This window comes from Phyllobates terribilis, unplaced genomic scaffold (assembly GCF_046119375.1).
Source record: "Phyllobates terribilis strain yellow unplaced genomic scaffold, ASM4611937v1 Scaffold_11__3_contigs__length_659146591, whole genome shotgun sequence".
NCBI classification, from domain to species: Eukaryota; Metazoa; Chordata; class Amphibia; order Anura; family Dendrobatidae; genus Phyllobates; species Phyllobates terribilis.
The window spans coordinates 167,043,903-167,061,633 of NW_027362771.1; the positions used below are offsets into that span (position 1 = coordinate 167,043,903).

General features: G+C 44.5%; 1 protein-coding gene and 1 long non-coding RNA gene across 2 annotated transcripts in view; one reads left to right on the plus strand and one right to left on the minus strand.

The window, feature by feature from the left end:
- LOC141165834 (uncharacterized) overlaps positions 1 to 907 on the plus strand; it is a 1,702-nt gene extending 795 nt beyond the window's left edge. Inside the window, exons 2-3 of the long non-coding RNA XR_012251210.1 lie at positions 360 to 521; positions 709 to 907. This is a non-coding gene — a long non-coding RNA (uncharacterized lncRNA). The remainder of the gene's footprint in view (positions 1 to 359; positions 522 to 708) is intronic.
- The window catches only part of ZFC3H1 (zinc finger C3H1-type containing), a 71,717-nt gene extending 54,250 nt beyond the window's left edge, over positions 1 to 17,467 (minus strand). Inside the window, exons 1-10 of the mRNA XM_073651789.1 lie at positions 16,941 to 17,467; positions 15,129 to 15,518; positions 13,593 to 13,651; positions 10,087 to 10,321; positions 9,037 to 9,263; positions 8,135 to 8,255; positions 5,395 to 5,489; positions 5,073 to 5,276; positions 4,317 to 4,475; positions 355 to 492 (exon numbers count right to left, since the gene is read on the minus strand). Of these exons, the coding sequence (XP_073507890.1) occupies positions 355 to 492; positions 4,317 to 4,475; positions 5,073 to 5,276; positions 5,395 to 5,489; positions 8,135 to 8,255; positions 9,037 to 9,263; positions 10,087 to 10,321; positions 13,593 to 13,651; positions 15,129 to 15,518; positions 16,941 to 17,361 (2,049 nt within the window). The 5' untranslated portion in view covers positions 17,362 to 17,467. The remainder of the gene's footprint in view (positions 1 to 354; positions 493 to 4,316; positions 4,476 to 5,072; positions 5,277 to 5,394; positions 5,490 to 8,134; positions 8,256 to 9,036; positions 9,264 to 10,086; positions 10,322 to 13,592; positions 13,652 to 15,128; positions 15,519 to 16,940) is intronic.
- Between the last annotated feature and the right edge of the window lie 264 nt (positions 17,468 to 17,731).

The following is a 17,731-nucleotide window of genomic DNA, read 5'->3' on the forward strand; positions in this document are numbered from 1 at the left end:
AGAATTTGGGAAAGTTATGAAATGTCCTATAAATGTCTGTCCTATTCCTGATCTAAGGGTCTAGACTTTTAGCGGAGATGAATCTGTGCTACAGTACATTTATCACTTAAACATGAGCCATGTATGAGGGAGTCTGAGTCATGGAAATTGAGGAGTCGGAGGATTTGGCTTACCGACTCCACAGCCCTGGCCCGCCGCCTGCACTTAGCCAAGCGCTGCGGGGAGAAAATTAACTTTATTCCCTTGGCAGCATTCGGCTTCAGTCACGGGGGTGGCGCCAGCGCTGGCTCAGTCACTATATACCCATCTATGTTATGTGATCTATATAAAAACATATTTCTGATGATCTCTCACCTCAGCAGTTCTCCTAGCTTCTTTGATCATTGACTCGAGTCCTCCAAATACCCCAAGTCCAGGACTGGCTGGCTCCATGTCAGACTCGCTGTCGTCAGACGCATTCAGAGTAACTACTACGGATTTGTGCTTTGGAAGCTTGAGACAAAATACAAAAAGATTATAAGGTATGTATCACAATGCTGGGTGCTACTTAATTAAAGAAGCACTCTAATCAAAGTTTTTATCACTCCAATCAAAGTTTGTATCCTCTTGATATATTGCAGTCGTCATATTATACAGCCCTGTGTACGTACAATTGCACATTTTGCCTTTCTACACAGCTAATTCTTCTCTTTTCTCTGCTCTGTGTAGAAACAGGAAGTCTCTTGTCCCTGCATTTATCATTCACCCCTTCAACACCTGACCCAGCTGCTCCTTCTCCCCGCTAGGGACATTTGCAGTGGCTGGTGGAAGGATATCCCAAATGTTTGAGCCAAGTCATTCAGTTTAAGGGCAATGGTACCAAATACTAATGAAATGTATGTAAACTTTTGACTTTGCAGTAATAAAAATGCCTTAAAACATTCTCTCTCTCTCATTATTCTGGCATTTGGCAAATATTAAAAATTATGGTAATCCTAATTGACCTAAAACGGGAAAGGTTTATTCTGATTTCATGTCAGATATTGAGAAAAACATCCATATGTGTCTTTTTATATAGTGCATGTAAACTTCTGGTTTCAACTACATATATTATACTACACAGTATACACACCATAATCCGCCGATCCCAAGGGGTCCCCAACTTTTTTTTTTTTGTTACCTTGCAAGCCACATCCAGTGGATCCCTCACCCACTAAACTAGTGACACTCAGAACCTCCCATGACGCTATCACACTATTGCGTCTAACTTCAAGCACACCTCTGACTATCAATATCATTCTATCTCCAGCTTAGCAGGGCTGTGGAGTTGGAGTCGGTGTCCATTTTGGTGGAGTCGGTATAAAATGGACCGACTCCTAAAATATATAATAAATTGGGTACAGTAGTTTAATGCAGTTTGTGGGGAATATTTTTTCATAAGAATTTGGGAAATTTATGAAACGTCCTATAAATGTCTGTTCTATTCCGGATCTAAAGATCCAGGTTTTTAGCTGAGATGAATCCGTGCTGCAGTTTATGTACATGATAAGTAGTGAAGCTACTCCTCTACAGATAAGGGGAAAAAAAACAACCGCACAGGGAAGGAATGCCTGCACTCATCTCAGAACTGCTGGAGTGAACATGAAAGCAGGATTAAGAAAAAAAACAACAACAACACAGGTTCTTGCTATTATAACGGATAATGAATGAGAATAATGATGGTGAACAGCAGCTAGAAGAACATTTCAGATTCAGTATGTTGGAGATGGAAGGTCACAGTCCTGTTCCCATAAAGGAGGAACAAACAGATATTACTAAAGAACAGCAAAATGATTCTTTACAATTAGATGATCTTGTTGAACCTGCTTCACACCTTTCTCCTATTCATCACATGAGCTGTGTTGTGCACAAGCTGCAGCTGGCAATACGAGATAGTCTGCAAGAGGAACACGCTGCAACTCTGATTAGCAAAGTGAGGAACTTGGCTATTGCTGCCAGAACCTCTAAAACTGATTCCATCTTGAAGAGACATGCTGGAAAAGGGGCAATTGTGGAATTACAAAATTATAAGTCTAAGGGGTAACGTTTCTCCTTGTGGAGAGTGACACACCGGCTCTGGCATGCCAAGGTAAGGAGGCTTATTCGACCATGCAATGCTCCTCTGGGAAATTTAATATGCAAATTGCCTCTTCAGAGAAAAAGAGGACTTGTACTCTATAGCGCCACCTATTGGAAGCAGCAATCCTACAAGTCACAATCAACCCTTTAACGAGTCGTGCAATATGACTTAGGATAAAAGCCAAATCAGAATCTCAATTTGCAGACACGGTGTTCCGGGCTGTTGGCCCTCGTCAGTGCAGAGTATGAGAACTGATTTGGCTAGGTGAGAGGCTCTGGACTGAGGTCTAAGGGGTAACGTTTCTCCTTATGGAGAAAGTTAGAAGTAGAAGAGTTCAATCGTTCATCAAAATTGACTGTGCACGAGGCAATTCCTTTATATCCTGAAATTGTTAGAGATGTTGCCCATGTGGTTACTGCTTTGCCACCAACCCAAGTTAGTGTACAGAAGTTATTCTCTAGCCTTAAAATAATTAGGTCAGATTTGAGGTCATCTATGTAGGAGGATCTGATGGAGGCGATACTATTTCTCAGAACAAATTCATAGACTGCGCAAATGTTATTCAGTACGTTTTTGTTGAAAACTGCTTTTTCCACTTACTGCATAGTGCATAATAAATTGTAAATATGCAAAAGTTTTTTTTGTTTTAAAGTTGTATTCCAATAAATATATTTTATGTTCTATCTAAATAGCTTGATTATTGTATCATAATAACGATTAAAAGCCTGATGTTACCATTTTAGTACAGTAAATTTATCACTTAAACATGAGCCATGTATGAGGCAATCGGAGGTTTGGCTCACCGACTCCACAGCCCTGCAGCTTAGAATATTTTTTTCACCCCACCCCCCTCCCCTACAACTACCCTGTCAGTATATGCACATCCAGACCTGCTCTTCTGTGGAGAGCTACTTACAAAAGTCACCATCTGGAGCATGCTCTTCATAACTGGTTGCAAGATCTGCTGCTAATGCACCAAGCTGGCAGACAGCCGCGAGCCACAGGTTGGGGACCCCTGCTCTATAGTATGTACACATTATGCTCCACCGATCACCTATACTCTATAGTATGTACACACATACTCCCCCGATTACCTATAATCTACAGTGGCATGTAAAAGTTTGGGCATACCTGGTCAAAATTACTGTTATTGTGAACAGTTAAGCAAGTTGAAGATGAAATGATCTCTAAAAGGCCTAAAGTTAAAGATTCACTGTTCACAATAACAGCAATTTTGACCAGGGGTGCCCAAACTTTTACAAGCCACTGTAATAGTATACACATACATACTCCACCAATCACCTATACTCTATAACAGGGGTCCTCAACCTGCAGGTCGGGAGCCACGTGTGACTCGTGGTCCCATGAATTGTGGCTTTCGGCTGTCTGCCAACTTGGTACATTAGCTCCAGGTCTAGCAAACCGGTATGAGGGGCACATCTCAAACTGGTGAATTTCATGAGTAGCCCTGCAAAGAAGAGCTGATCTGGATGCACATATACTGGTCTTAGGGGTTTAGAGATAATTTAAGTATGGTAAGCTGAAGACAAGATGATGCTACCTGTCAGAGGAGGTGCATGAAGCTGGATGCGACAGTGAGGTGGGAGAATACTGAATGGGGGTATTGTGGGACCCCCTGGATCTTGGTATTCTGCTTTGTGGTGATTTCTGCGGAAAAGCTTTGCTTATCATTATACCCGTAATGGGGGCTTTGGTTACCACTTCTGCGAAGGGGGCGGGAGCTGGAAGTGGCTCCTAAAGTCAAAAAGGTTGGGGACCGCTGCTCTAAAGTAACATCTTACAGTTGGACGCAGCTCCATCCTCACGGTTCATAGTCCCATGATCGCTTGTGTGACCAAGCCCAGCAACAAGGTGGTTTAACTCATTAACAAGCTTTCTTAATGCAACACTATTATCCCTGCACCTAATATAATCCCCCCCCCACTAAAAAATAACACATAAGCACACTCTTTAGTGCACACCACAGGATAAGGCGGTTAAGTTCAGACGGATGAATAAATCCATATTCTGGCCCCAGTGTAATACTAAATCCATTCGATGTATTGTACAGTGATGAATTGAGCACTTGCAGGAGCTACTTTCCTTCTTACTATTCAGACATTGCATACCTTTCACAAACACAGCACTCTCCATTCATTTCAGACATAAATATTTTAGATGCAGCCGGTGTTCATGGCCAGAAGTCAGGAGTACCTACCTTTATTACACGCCTGATTGGTCGCAGAACTCTTACTATCTGAGTGTTTGTTTTGCGATGTGCGGCAGAATTCACATTGGCGGCTGTCAGAGTAATCCTTGGTACAGGCATGATGTTGATGTGCAGTGGTGAGGCAGGTTGGCTGTTGCTGGTCTGTTCCTACAAAGACATTACCATTAACAAAAAAGGTTTAAAAAAAGGCATACCACCTATGTAGTGGTTTCCTAGTACACAGGTGTCTGACCCCCTTTCAGTGTTTTTCCCTTTGCTGTGGGAGATCAGAGAAATGGGTGACCCCAATTCTGGAAGGGTACAGCAAAGTTTAGCAGAGCCACCAATTGTTCAAGCGGTAGGGACGTTAACATGAGGTTACGCTGAACTGTTCTCCCGTGGGGTAACAAGGTTATTATTCAGCCCTATATAGCCCCACCCTAAGAGGGAAAATATAAAGATGTAATTGCTAATAACGGAAGCCCGCCTCCTATAGTTACTAAGCTAAAACTGATAAGCTCAGCAGCTGGAGGGGGGTATAGCTGGTTTATAGTGCCTGCTTTCTAGTGGCAACCAGCTATAGCCAAGGTGCTGCGTCCCCCAATGGCATGCATGTGAAATGTATAACATGCGCAATATATGTATAAGGTATAGAGGAGCTGGGCAGTTTTTCTGTGACAGAGGAGTAGTAGTGATCGGAAAAAGAAACACACTTCATTTCAAGTTTAACAAATGAGCCAATAAATATCTACAGATTAGCAATACCTCAGTTTTAGTAGCCCTTTTGTTAGCCAAAGACTTTAGCAGCTCCTCACGCAACATCATTTCCTCTTCCTCCTCTTCGTCTGCAAATGGAGGTTTTGGGGGCTGCTCAGGTTCCTCAGGTGGCAATGGGGGAAGTGGTAGTGGTACCTCTGAAGAACTCTTTGCAATAACTGGGTCATACATTGAGCCCTCACAACGGGAAGGCTAAAAATAAAATATATATATGTATTTTTACATCATGATACAGGTTTCATCAGAACTTGATTGAGCCCTTTCATATGTTATCACAGTCAGACTTAGTCCAGATATCAAAGAAGCTTACCCAAACTTCTGAAGGGAACTGCTCAGTCACACATAATACTGATGGCACACATCCCACTGTATTTGTGGCTAGATAAGATCGCGATGGCGAGGCCCCTAAACAAGAGACAAATATTAGCATTTTTCACAAAATGGAATTAACAATAGAGGAATATCTTACCGATTATACATAAATTCCCATGCCCCAAAGTTGATGAGATGCAATATACTCGCCTAGTATAAAGAGCACCTTAAAGGGGTTTCCCACTTTAAAAATGGTGGACCTCAAACATTGCCTATCATATAAAACAACAAAAGCAGTTAGTACGCACCCTCCCCCCCGCACCACTGCTGGCTCTCCGCTGCTGCTCCGATCTCAGGGTTTTTGTCACAGCCACAGCTCACAACACCACTGCAGACAGTCTCTGAGCTTACTGCCTTGTGCCGTCTACCTCTGAGTTCAGTGATTGGATGCAGTGGTGATATGAGCTGTTGATGTGACGTCATCACTGTACCCGTAACACCGAGACAGCAGCATTGGAAAGCTGGCACTGGACCCAAGGAAGGAATGCAAGGCTGTGTGCCCACTATGCGTTTTTTAAGCGTTTCCACAGCGGCAATTCCGGTGCAGAAACGCTTAAAAAACGCTTGGTAGAAGGTCTGCCATGTTCCCCAATGATAATCCGCATGTGCTGTGCATATGCTGCGGAAATTTCCGCTGCGGATTATCATTGCGGAAAAATAAGCAGCACTACCAATTATTTTGCGTAAACGCTGAGTTTACGCCGCCACTTACTTGCATTGAATCGCTTAATATCCGCATGACTACATGTGCACATGCGCATATTAAGCAACTCAATGTGCGGATGGTACCCGGGTCTGGAGAAGAGGAGACTCTCATCCAGACCCGGGTACCATAGTACCTGTAAAAAAAAATAAATAAAAAAATAAATAATTAAAATAAAAAAAATACATTATACGCACCTTCGGATGGCCCCTGGTCTTTTCTCCGCTGCGTCCCGTCTCTTCTACAGCTCGCGGTGGTCTAAAAGGACCTGCCATGACGTCATTTAGTCATGTGACGGGTCACGCGACCTCTGACGTCGGCGGTCGCGTGACCTGTCAGAAGACGTCATGGCAGGTCCTTTCACACCACCGCGAGCAGTAGAAGAGACGGGACGCAGCGGAGAAAAGACCGGGGGCCATCAGAAGGTAAGTATAATGTTGTTTTTTTTTGTTTTTTTTAACATTTTTTATTTTTTTTTTCAACCATTAACTTGGTCACACGATATAAATCCATGCCGATTGCATTGGATTTATAGTGTGACCAAGTTGTCAAACACTTTCCAAGTGATGCTAAAATCGCTTGGAAAGCGCTTGACAACCCGCATGCGGAAATACATGTGAAGAACGCCTCACATCCTCATGTCCCTGGCAGGAAAAACGCATGTACAATCCGCATACGTTTTTTCTGCCAGGGAGATGCAGAAACGCTCAAGAAAAATCCAGAGCATTTCTGCATCGTGGGCATTTAGCCTCAGTGCTCTCTGCTTTTTTTGATTCATATGACCAGCAAAGCTTGAAGTCCACTTTTCTAAATGTGGAAGACCTCTAATTAAAAATGATAAAATATAACTCATATGGGGATAGTGGCCCCTGATCAATCCATGAACGTCAGGAAATGATGCGTCATGTGCTTTTAAAGCAAATTAGTGCATTTTTTAAAGGTTATGTCTGCATAGTCTTTCATAGGCATCACTCAGCAATACCTGCAAAAAAAAGAATTCAAAATCTGAGCCAATAAGTGGCTTGCATAAGCAATGAGTATAGGTTTACCTTAAAGCCATAACCTTAATTGACTATCAAACACTTGGAGGGGTTGACCACTACCTTACATGTCCCATTTCTTAAGAACCAACTCCCATAGATAAGCACTGTACTAAACATCTTGCTTTCCCAAATCCTGCTGTAACCAGAGCAGCACTTCTGGTCACGTGATGTCTGGCTTGGAATCCTCCGATTTCCTGTGATGTCATGTCAATTTCTCCCTGACTTCCTATGAGGTCATGTCAAAATGTCAGAGATCAGGGCTCTGGAAACTCATGGTAGACATGGCTTGATGTGTGGTGGGCAGGGCTCCATTCAGCAAAGCCCACACTGCTCCTGTGCATGCTGCTGCAGATAGTTCTCCCATGTATGTATACACACCATGCTCTATAACCCTGTGTATGTACGCCTTGCAGTATTCTTTCTATTATATACATATATTCAGATCTTGCCCCATCCATCCATTGATCCATCCCATCATCTATGTCAGTGAGGGGGAGGAGGGGATAATCTTTATTACCAGGGCTACTGTTCTGGTGCTTTGTGCATTCTCTCTATTCTTTTTAACAGTGACCAGTACAGGAGAACGTTTTGAAGCTGTGTGTGAAGCTTGGGGATAAATGGGAGAGGTTTAGGCGGAGTTATGGGGGTGCTCACTACTGGCTTGCAGCCCAGCACAAGGGATGATTGGAAATGTAGTCAGAAGGGAGGAGAGGATCCTGAAGAAGTGATGACTGTGATAGCAGAGCTGATGCCATAGAATAAGAAGCAAAGCAGAAAACGCCATGAAAATGGCTAATAAAGTATATGGGGATCTCTAGGGGCTTTATTATTAGGCATTTATGGCAAAATATAGTAACCGAGTTAGGGTAGTGAACAACCTCTTTAATGCTAAAGATATTCAAAACTGCTCAGGAAAAAAAAATACACATTACCTGGAGAATTTGTTTCACTATCTGTGTCCATTGCAACCTCCTCATAGTTATCATACTGGTATATCCCACCAGAATTTTCCAAGCCCTGTTTTTCAGCACGCTTTTGCTCTGCATCAAAAGACTGGAAAAAGTAGAATAGGTATGAAGTGGTTCATATAAAAGCTATGCTGTCAATGGTGGCATGAGGCTTTCATAGGGCCTGTTCTATTAAAGAATTCAAATTTTAAGATATTAGAAAAATTAATGCAAGTAAGAACAACCAACTAATATACCTGCAGCTGGAATACACAGTATTCTTCACCAGCGTCAGATGACCACAGCTCTCTGGATCAAAATAGATCTCGAAAATTGCCAAATATTTCTAACAGTACATTCTATGGACATTACAAGGTTATATATGTATACATACATTCGATTCTGTAATCTGAACATTGTTAAGACTGTAAAATTAGTTTGTGGAGCATGTGGCCAGAGCAATTCAATACATTCATTTTCTAATGTAGACCTATTTGGGTTATTAGAGGATGGCCCAAGTATCCATGATCTCTGGGACACCCCCACCGACCACAAGAGTAGTGCACCCCATGTGTCCCAAGTTTGAAAGAGGTGTTGACCTGCATCCAAATTACAGATAGTTGAGCATTGTACTCTCTGAATGGAGTGGCAAAGTGCTTGTGCTAACAGGTGGCATGGACCCCCATTATTATGATCAGTAGGGGTCCCAGAGACCATACATATTACATATCTTATGGATCGGAAGTAAATATTGCTTATGGGCCAACCGCTTTAAACAACAGTTTTAGCCAATGTTTTCTGAGGCACCGCTTCTCCATATAAAGCGAGTTTATATGATCCATCAGTGTATGGCTATAATTACTGTAGGAATATAGTATGAGGCGCACCTTGCTGCGTCTAGTCTTACTATCCCCTACAAGCTTCATGAATCTATTGTATTGCTCTTCTTGATTTGAGAGGTCTCTAATCTTTCGAATCTCCTCCTCTCGTTTTCTTCTCTCCTCATCCTCGGCTTGTTTCCTATTCTCTTCCTCCTCTTTCCGCTTTTCTTCAGCTTTCTGTTGTTGCAACTTTTTCCAAGCTTTCGTTTGCTGCCTTCTTCGTGCTTGCTTAGCTGGAAGGAAAAAACATATTCAACAATGCACATATCAGATAAGCCATTAACCCCTTAAGGACACATTTCATTTTGTTTTTAAGTTTTTGTTTTTTCCTCCTGTTCTTCCAAGAATCAAAAGGCTAAGTTCCCACAATGAGTATTTTGTGTTTTTTTTTTATACTGAATAATTTCTGCACCTATTAGCTCATTTACGATAATGTATTGTATCCGTGAAACTTCAGTATTGCAATATATAGTACAAATCAGTGTCCAACATGTGGCTGAGCGTCAAAGGAGTACCAAGATGGCAGAGACAAGGGCCTTCAGCAGGCCCCCAGCTGCCATGGCAATCCATCGGCACCCCACAGGGTGGATGGATGGGTGCCCGGACTGACTCATCGTCAGTGGCACAAATTAAATACCGCTATATAACAATGCTAGCTCTTGAGCCCACTCCATTGTGGATGTACAAGTCATGGGGCATGAAGGGGTTAAAGTGGTTATCCAGAAAAAAAAAACTGGACAAATAATGTTATAAAATTACCCCCTAAAAAAATCTATATTTCACCTGTTAAATCTCTTGGTGGCAGCCAATCACTGGTCTTGTGCTGTACATGCTGCCACCACCAGTCACATGGGTACATGGAACATTATCGCTACAGCCAAATAAAAGACGAGCAGGGAGCAGTGGAGGATTCACCAGATGAGCATGGGGTGTTTTGTTATTCTATCACATTCTCTGCTTTTGGCCACATTTTTTGTTATCTCAGAGAACCCCATTAACAGCCCATAGTGTGAACAGCACATCTGACCCTAAAAGTTGGGTAGGTTATTGGCTTACCTGCATTAGTTGCACTATAAGCTTTACGTGGCAAAACAGAGTTTGTATTGCTCTTTTCCTTCTGAGGTTCTGGCTTCACCGCCTCTTTCGGAGGCTCCATCTTGCCCTTTGACAGTTTCTCCTTGCTTTCTTTTAATACCAATTGTTCTTTCTGATGCCATTTTTTACTTGCAGATTGCAAAGCCAAGAGACGCAAATGAAGTTCTGACAACTGCTCTTCCTCTACATCAGGTTTCTGAAAAGAACGACATTATCACAACCTGTTCCTAGAGGAGCACTAGGAAGATGGGCCAAGTCCTGCTCACAATCTCCTTGTTCTAGCTACTATGACTGATAACCAGTAGCCATTACAGAAATCTGACACTACGTACAAATACCAATTACGGGGACAGCCACTCCCCCATAACGCCATTTTTGGGGCCACACTTGGTATACTCTTTCTACATTCCTCCATTACGGTGAAGTATTTAATAGTGTACAACCAGTTCCTAAATTATAGGGAACCGGCCAGTTTGGAAATAATGTGCAATCTATGGGCAGCATGTTATAAAGCTGGCCATGCTGAGCAGAATTATATACAGTGGGGAAAAAAGTATTTAGTCAGCCATCAAATGTGCAAGTTCTCCCACTTAAAGAGATGAGAGAGGCCTGTAATTGACATCATAGGTAGACCTCAACTATGAGAGACAAAATGAGAAAATCCTGAAAAATCACATTGTCTGATTTGGAAAGAAATTATTTTCAAATTTTGGTGGAAAATAAGTATTTGGTCACCTACAAACAAGCAAGATTTCTGGTTCTCACAGACCTGTAACTTCTTCTTTAAGAGGCTCCTCTGTCCTTCACTCATTACCTGTAGTACTGGCACCTGTTTGAACTTGTTATCAGTATAAAAGACACCTGTCCGCAACCTCAAACAGTCACACTCCAAACTCCACTCTGGTGAAGACCAAAGAGCTGTCGAAGGACACCAGAAACAAAATTGTAGCCCTGCACCATGCTGGGAAGACTGAATCTGCAATAGGCAAGCAGCCTGATGTGAAGAAATCAACTGTGGGAGCAAAAATTAGAAAATGGAAGACATACAAGACCACTGATAATCTCAATCGATCTGGGGCTCCACACAAAATCTCACCCCGTGGGGTCAAAATGATCTCAAGAACGGTGAGCAAAAATCCCAGAACCACACGGTGGGACCTAGTGAATCAGCTGCAGAGAGCTGGGACCAACGTTACACAGGCTACCATCAGTAACACACTACGCCGCCAGGGACTCAGATCCTGCAGTGCCAGACATGTCCCCCTGCTTAAGCCATTACATGTCCGGGCCCGTCTGAAATTTGCTAGAGAGCATTTGGATGATCCAGAAGAGTATTGGGAGAATGTCATATGGTCAGACGAAACAAAAGTAGAACTGTTTGGTAGAAACACAACTCGGCGTGTTTGGAGGAGAAAGAATGCAGAGTTGCATCCAAAGAACACCATACCTACTGTGAAGCATGGGGGTGGCAACATCATGCTTTGGGGCTGTTTTTCTGCCAAGGGACCAGGACGACTGATCCGTGTACATGAAAGAAGGAATGGGGCCATGTATTGTGAGATTTTGAGTGCAAACCTCCTTCCATCAGAAAGGGCATTGAAGATGAAACATGGCTGGGTCTTTCAGAATGATAATGATCCCAAGCACATCACCAGGGCAACAAAGTAGTGGCTTCGTAAGAAGCATTTCAAGGTCCTGGAGTGGCCTAGCCAGTCTCCAGATCTAAACCCTATAGAAAACCTTTGGAGGGAGTTGAAAGGCCGTGCTGCCCAGCGACAGCCCCAAAACATCACTGCTCTAGAGGAGATCTGCATGGAGGAATGGGCCAACACACAAGCAACAGTGTGTGCCAACCTTGTGAAGACTTACAGAAAACGTTTGACCTCTGTCATTGCCAACAAAGGATATATAACAAAGTATTGCGATGAACTTTTGCAATTGACCAAATACTTACTTTCCACCAAAATTTGAAAAAAAATTCTTTCCAAGTCAGACAATGTGATTTTCAGGATTTCTTTTCTCATTTTGTCTCTCATAGTTGAGGTCTACCTATGATGTCAATTACAGGCCTCTCATCTTTTTAAGTGGGAGAACTTGCACAATTGGTGGCTGACTAAATACTTTTTATCCCCACTGTATGTTAGGTCTGTGGTAAAGATTAGATAAAACTCTTATTTTCTTCATTAATATCTCTGCTAATTTTGGTTTTAGCATTCAAGTAGGCGGTCCTTATTGATTGACAACTAGTGATGAGCAAGTATGTTCTGTTAACCCTTTTAGCGAGTATGCTCGGGCGAACACAGAGTATCTTTCTGGTGCTCGGGTGTTATGTTTCAGTCTCTGTGTGCATGATTTGCGACTGTTTGACAGCTTTAATACATGTGAGGAATGCCTAAGAAGTACACATTCCTCACATGTATTAAAGCTGTCAAACAGTCGCAAGTCATGCATACAGAGACTGAAACATAACACCCGAGCACCGGGAAGATACTCACAGCTAGGAGACACGGCTCTGTGTGCGGCCGTGTCTGCTAGCATGACGTCACTCAGTGTGCGCCCTGCACCGGAGAGGAGCTGGACGACTGGAGCCGAGCAGGGGGATGGTGAGTGAGTGTGTGTGTGTGTGTGTGCAGGCAGATATCATTGTGTGATGTCTGTTTATATGTATTTTTGCGTTTCAAATGTGTTTATGCGTGTATGTATATGTCTGTAAACGTTTGTGTGTGTTCGTGACTGCGTGCGGCCTCCCGCTGTGTATAGATTGCGCCGTGCGGCCTCCCGCTGTGTATAGATGGCGCAGTGCGGCCTCCCGCTGTGTATAGATGGCGCAGTGCGGCCTCCCGCTGTGTATAGATGGCGCAGTGCGGCCTCCCGCTGTGTATAGATGGCGCAGTGCGGCCTCCCGCTGTGTATAGATGGCGCAGTGCGGCCTCCCGCTGTGTATAGATGGCGCAGTGCGGCCTCCCGCTGTGTATAGATGGCGCAGTGCGGCCTCCCGCTGTGTATAGATGGCGCAGTGCGGCCTCCCGCTGTGTATAGATGGCGCAGTGCGGCCTCCCGCTGTGTATAGATGGCGCAGTGCGGCCTCCCGCTGTGTATAGATGGCGCAGTGCGGCCTCCCGCTGTGTATAGATGGCGCAGTGCGGCCTCCCGCTGTGTATAGATGGCGCAGTGCGGCCTCCCGCTGTGTATAGGAGGATTGTGGCAGCTCATATAGTGTGTAGGGTCTCATACTGTATATAGGGGATGTCAGCATACTTAATTGTGCTCCATATTAAGTCATACAATTAATGTAAAAAATATATAATATATTAATATTGTGCCAAATTAATTTCACGTGAACTATCACAGGGGATCATGTGACATGTCACGTGATAAATCAGGTGTGTGTGTGTGTGTGTGTGTGTGTCTCCCACGCCTTCTAAACTGTCCGGGGCCCTTGCTACTCTTAATCCACCCCTGCTTACCACTATTACATCAGTAGTGTTGCTTTCAGGAGGAACGGTCTGCTCAGTCTTATCAGGTTCTGGAAGAAAGGAAAAAAAAAAAAAAGTACAGCATTTCTATATTTTAGGATTTCACAGCAATGTAATTCCTGAAAGAAACTGCTGCATTTCTCAATGTTATTACCTGTTATAGTTCCAGCAAAGGAGCCAAACCGAAGGCTGGCTTTTCGCACGCTGGACTATCGTTTGTATCGATACCATTATGGTGTATATATGTTTTGTTCTTTATATCTCATTTTTAAAGAGAGGTTCAATTGAAAATTCAGAAGTTTTGCTTTTTTATCCTCTTGACCATGAGTTCATTATTGTTACATTAAACTTTCATGGACAGACAATGCCAAATATATTTAACCCCTACACCACCTTGGGTTTTTCAGTTTTTGCGCTTTTGTTTTTTTGCTCCCCTTCTTTCCAGAGCCATAACTTTTTTATTTTTCCTTCAATATGGCCATGTGAGGACTTGTTTTTTTGCAAGACAAGTTGTACTTTTGAAGGACACCATTGATTTTACCATATAGTGTACTGCAAAACACGAAAAAAAATCCAAGTGCAGTGAAATTGCAAAGTGCAACTCCACAATTGTTTTTAAGGGTTTTTTTACCATGTTCACTAAATGATAAAACTGACCTGCCAATATGATGCTCCAGGTCATTACGCGTTTGCAGATACCAAACATGTATAGGTTCTTTTTTTATTTAAGTGATGAAGAAAAAAAAAATGGAGCCATTTTCAGAGACCCGTAGAGTCTCCACTTTTCAAGATCTGGGGCTGGGTGAGGGCTTATTTTTTGCACGCCGAGGTGACATTTTTATTTATACCATTTTGGGGGTAGATACGATGTTTTGATCGCCTGTAATTGCATTTTATTGCAATGTTGTGGCAACCACAAAACATAGTTCTGGTGTTTTGATTTTTCTGTCGCTGCGCTGTTCACCAATCGGATTAATTGACTTTATATTTTGATAGATCGGGTGATTCTGAACACAGGGATACCAAATATGTGTATTTTTTGTTTTATTTTGAATGGGGCAAAAGGGGGGTGATTTGAACTTTTATATAACATTTTTTTCTACATTTTACTTCCTTCAATAGTCCCCTTAGGAGATTTGAAGCTGCGATCATCCGATCCCTTGCGCTACAAATTGCAGATCTCATGAATGCATAGCCCTACTATGACAAGCATTATCATCCTCATTATCATCATATCAGCTGTCATGTGCCTGGAAAAATACTGGCTCAGTGCCGGAGCCCGCATCAAAGGGAGGGACACGACCTATGACGTAAGTAAACGTCATAGGTCGTGAAGGGGTTCATTTGAATTGAATTTTTAAGTTTTGAATTTTCCACATGTTCTATAGATAACATTACAGTTGCTACTTTTACAGACAGATGGCGCGTGTGAATCAAGTTGAGCCCCCTCCACACATGCGGACCCCAGCTTGGATGTTCAGGTCTCTACCCTATGCACTGGATTATTAGTAGCACATGTGGACATACCCTTTGCACATACAGTACTTTGCACGGCTTTTTCTTCTTCTACACTTTCGGATGGCTTAGATTCTTCCACGATGTTCGGTTTCTTTATTTCAGTGATTGGTTTTAACTTTTGTCTAAGAGGTTTAAGCTCAAAAGCCTGAAATGTCTTTACTGGTGGCTTCTCGTCAATTACAGGGGCCACTTCTTCCACAACACTTTGTTCTTCAGGCGCAGGCGGCTCCACGGTGCTTTCCACAACGCTCCCTTCTTTTGCAGGTTCTTCCTTGAGGGCAAGTTTCTCATTCTTGTTGATTGACTCAAGTTCCAGTTTAATCTGCTTATATTTTAGGAGCAGTTCCTCAAAGCTTTCGTCCTCAGTGTGAGATTTTCTTGGTGGGGATCTTCCTTTAACTGAAGAGCTTGCTTAGAAAACAGAACTATAAAAGAGGACAGCAGTGGTCCATACAAAATAGACCAATCCTTTACCAAACCGAGATATACAGTATTAGGTAGTAAACCTCTCCGGAGGTAGACAATAAAAGACTGCCCCCTTACCCAAAACCACAAGCTTCATGCCCAAGGAAATCATCAACCGCCCCCATGATATCAGCTAGAGCCTATTCTCTATGACTGGTCACATTACATATGAACCATAAAGGGTTATTCTCATCTCAGACATTTACAGCACCATCACAGTATACACCATAAATGATACACCCCTTTAAGTTGGATGTCCTGACGTAACCTACAACATGGCCTACAGGCTCTCGTGTTAGCAAGAAACCTTCAGATCAGACATGGAGAGTAAATCTTGATGATTTACTATTTGGGTTAACCCTCCAATACCCTCATCCAAATTCCCAGACAGATGCCACAAGGACACTTGTTAGGTGAATGGCATTCTCTCCACAGCAGGCATAACACCAGTCAACCACGTATATGGCATCTTCACATAGCCAGACTACTGCACACCATGCTGTCTATTGACAGCACACTACGCTCACACATGTATGGAGCAATGCCTGCTGGGCACCATTCGGTCTACCATGTGTATAGAACCTTTAGATATCCTGACTACTGGAGCAATGCCTTCTGGGAACCTCAGGGCACCACCCATGTGTAGGACATCTCCATATACTGCCTATGGGGGCAATGTGTGCTCGACACCATACAATCTCCATATATCCAGACTACCTGGCCCAATGCCTGCTGCACTCCACGCTGTCTAACAACTGCACATTACAGTAAACCACGTGTATGGCATCTTCATATACCCTGATCACTGGGGCAATGCCTGCCAGGCACCTCATCCTCAGGGCACCATGCTGTCTGTCACCCATGTGTATAGCACCTACATACACCCTGACCACTGGCTGCCGGGCACCTCATCCTCAGGGCACCATGCTGTCTGTCACCCACGTGTATGGCACCTACATACACCCGGACCACTGGCTGCCGGGCACCTCACCCTCAGGGCACCATGCTGTCTGTCACCCATGTGTATAGCACCTACATACACCCGGACCACTGGCTGCCGGGCACCTCATCCTCAGGGCACCATGCTGTCTGTCACCCATGTGTATAGCACCTACATACACCCGGACCACTGGCTGCCGGGCACCTCATCCTCAGGGCACCATGCTGTCTGTCACTCATGTGTATAGCACCTACATACACCCGGACCACTGGCTGCCGGGCACCTCACCCTCAGGGCACCATGCTGTCTGTCTCCCACGTGTATAGCACCTACATACACCCGGACCACTGGGGCAATGGCTGCCGGGCACCTCATCCTCAGGACACCATGCAGTGTGACACCAGGACGAAGGATACGTCTTCTGGGGGAAGGGTCTCTCCAGCCGCAGTTGATCTGTCTCGGCCCCCCGGGCTTCACACCTCGATCCCCCCATTCTCGCTCCCAGAAGCGCCCCCCTCTGCCCCGGGAGCGGAATCGGCCCAGGGTGTCATGGCTGCGCTCCCAGAAGGAAGGCCTGTGCCCGATGTCCCCCATGGACGAGGGCGGCGGGAGGCGGGGAGGCATCCGGTACTGCTCCTTGGGCCTGTAGACGTGCGGGGTGGGCAGCAGCGGCCGTGATGACGGACGAGCCCGGTACTGGTGCGGCACTCCTCTGTTACTGGGCCGGTGGCGGATGGGCTTCGGGCTGTCGGGTCTGACGCTGTCGTCGCTGATCTCGCCGTCCTCCAGCTCCCCCTCTTCTCTGGGAGAAGCCGAGCGCCCGGCTGGCTGGGTCATGGCTCACAGCGGTCTGAGGAGCACGGAACAGTCAGCTGCTACCAGGACCAGCGAGCTCCAGGCCCGACTAGCTCAGTTCTCGCGGGATTTCCTCCATCCTGGTGACGTCACTGCTGCGCAGGGCACTGGAGTTCCCGTTGTGATATCCGTACGTCAGGCTGCAGAAACGAAAGCAAGAACATTAGTACTAGTGCTCACCCACAGGAGAACGGGGGGCACTGGTAACAGCCATAGGAGAACGGGGGGCACTGGTGACAGCCATAGGAGAACTGGGGGCACTGGTGACAGCCACAGGAGAACTGGGGGCACTGGTGACAGCCACAGGAGAACTGGGGGCACTGGTGACAGGCATAGGAGAACTGGGGGCACT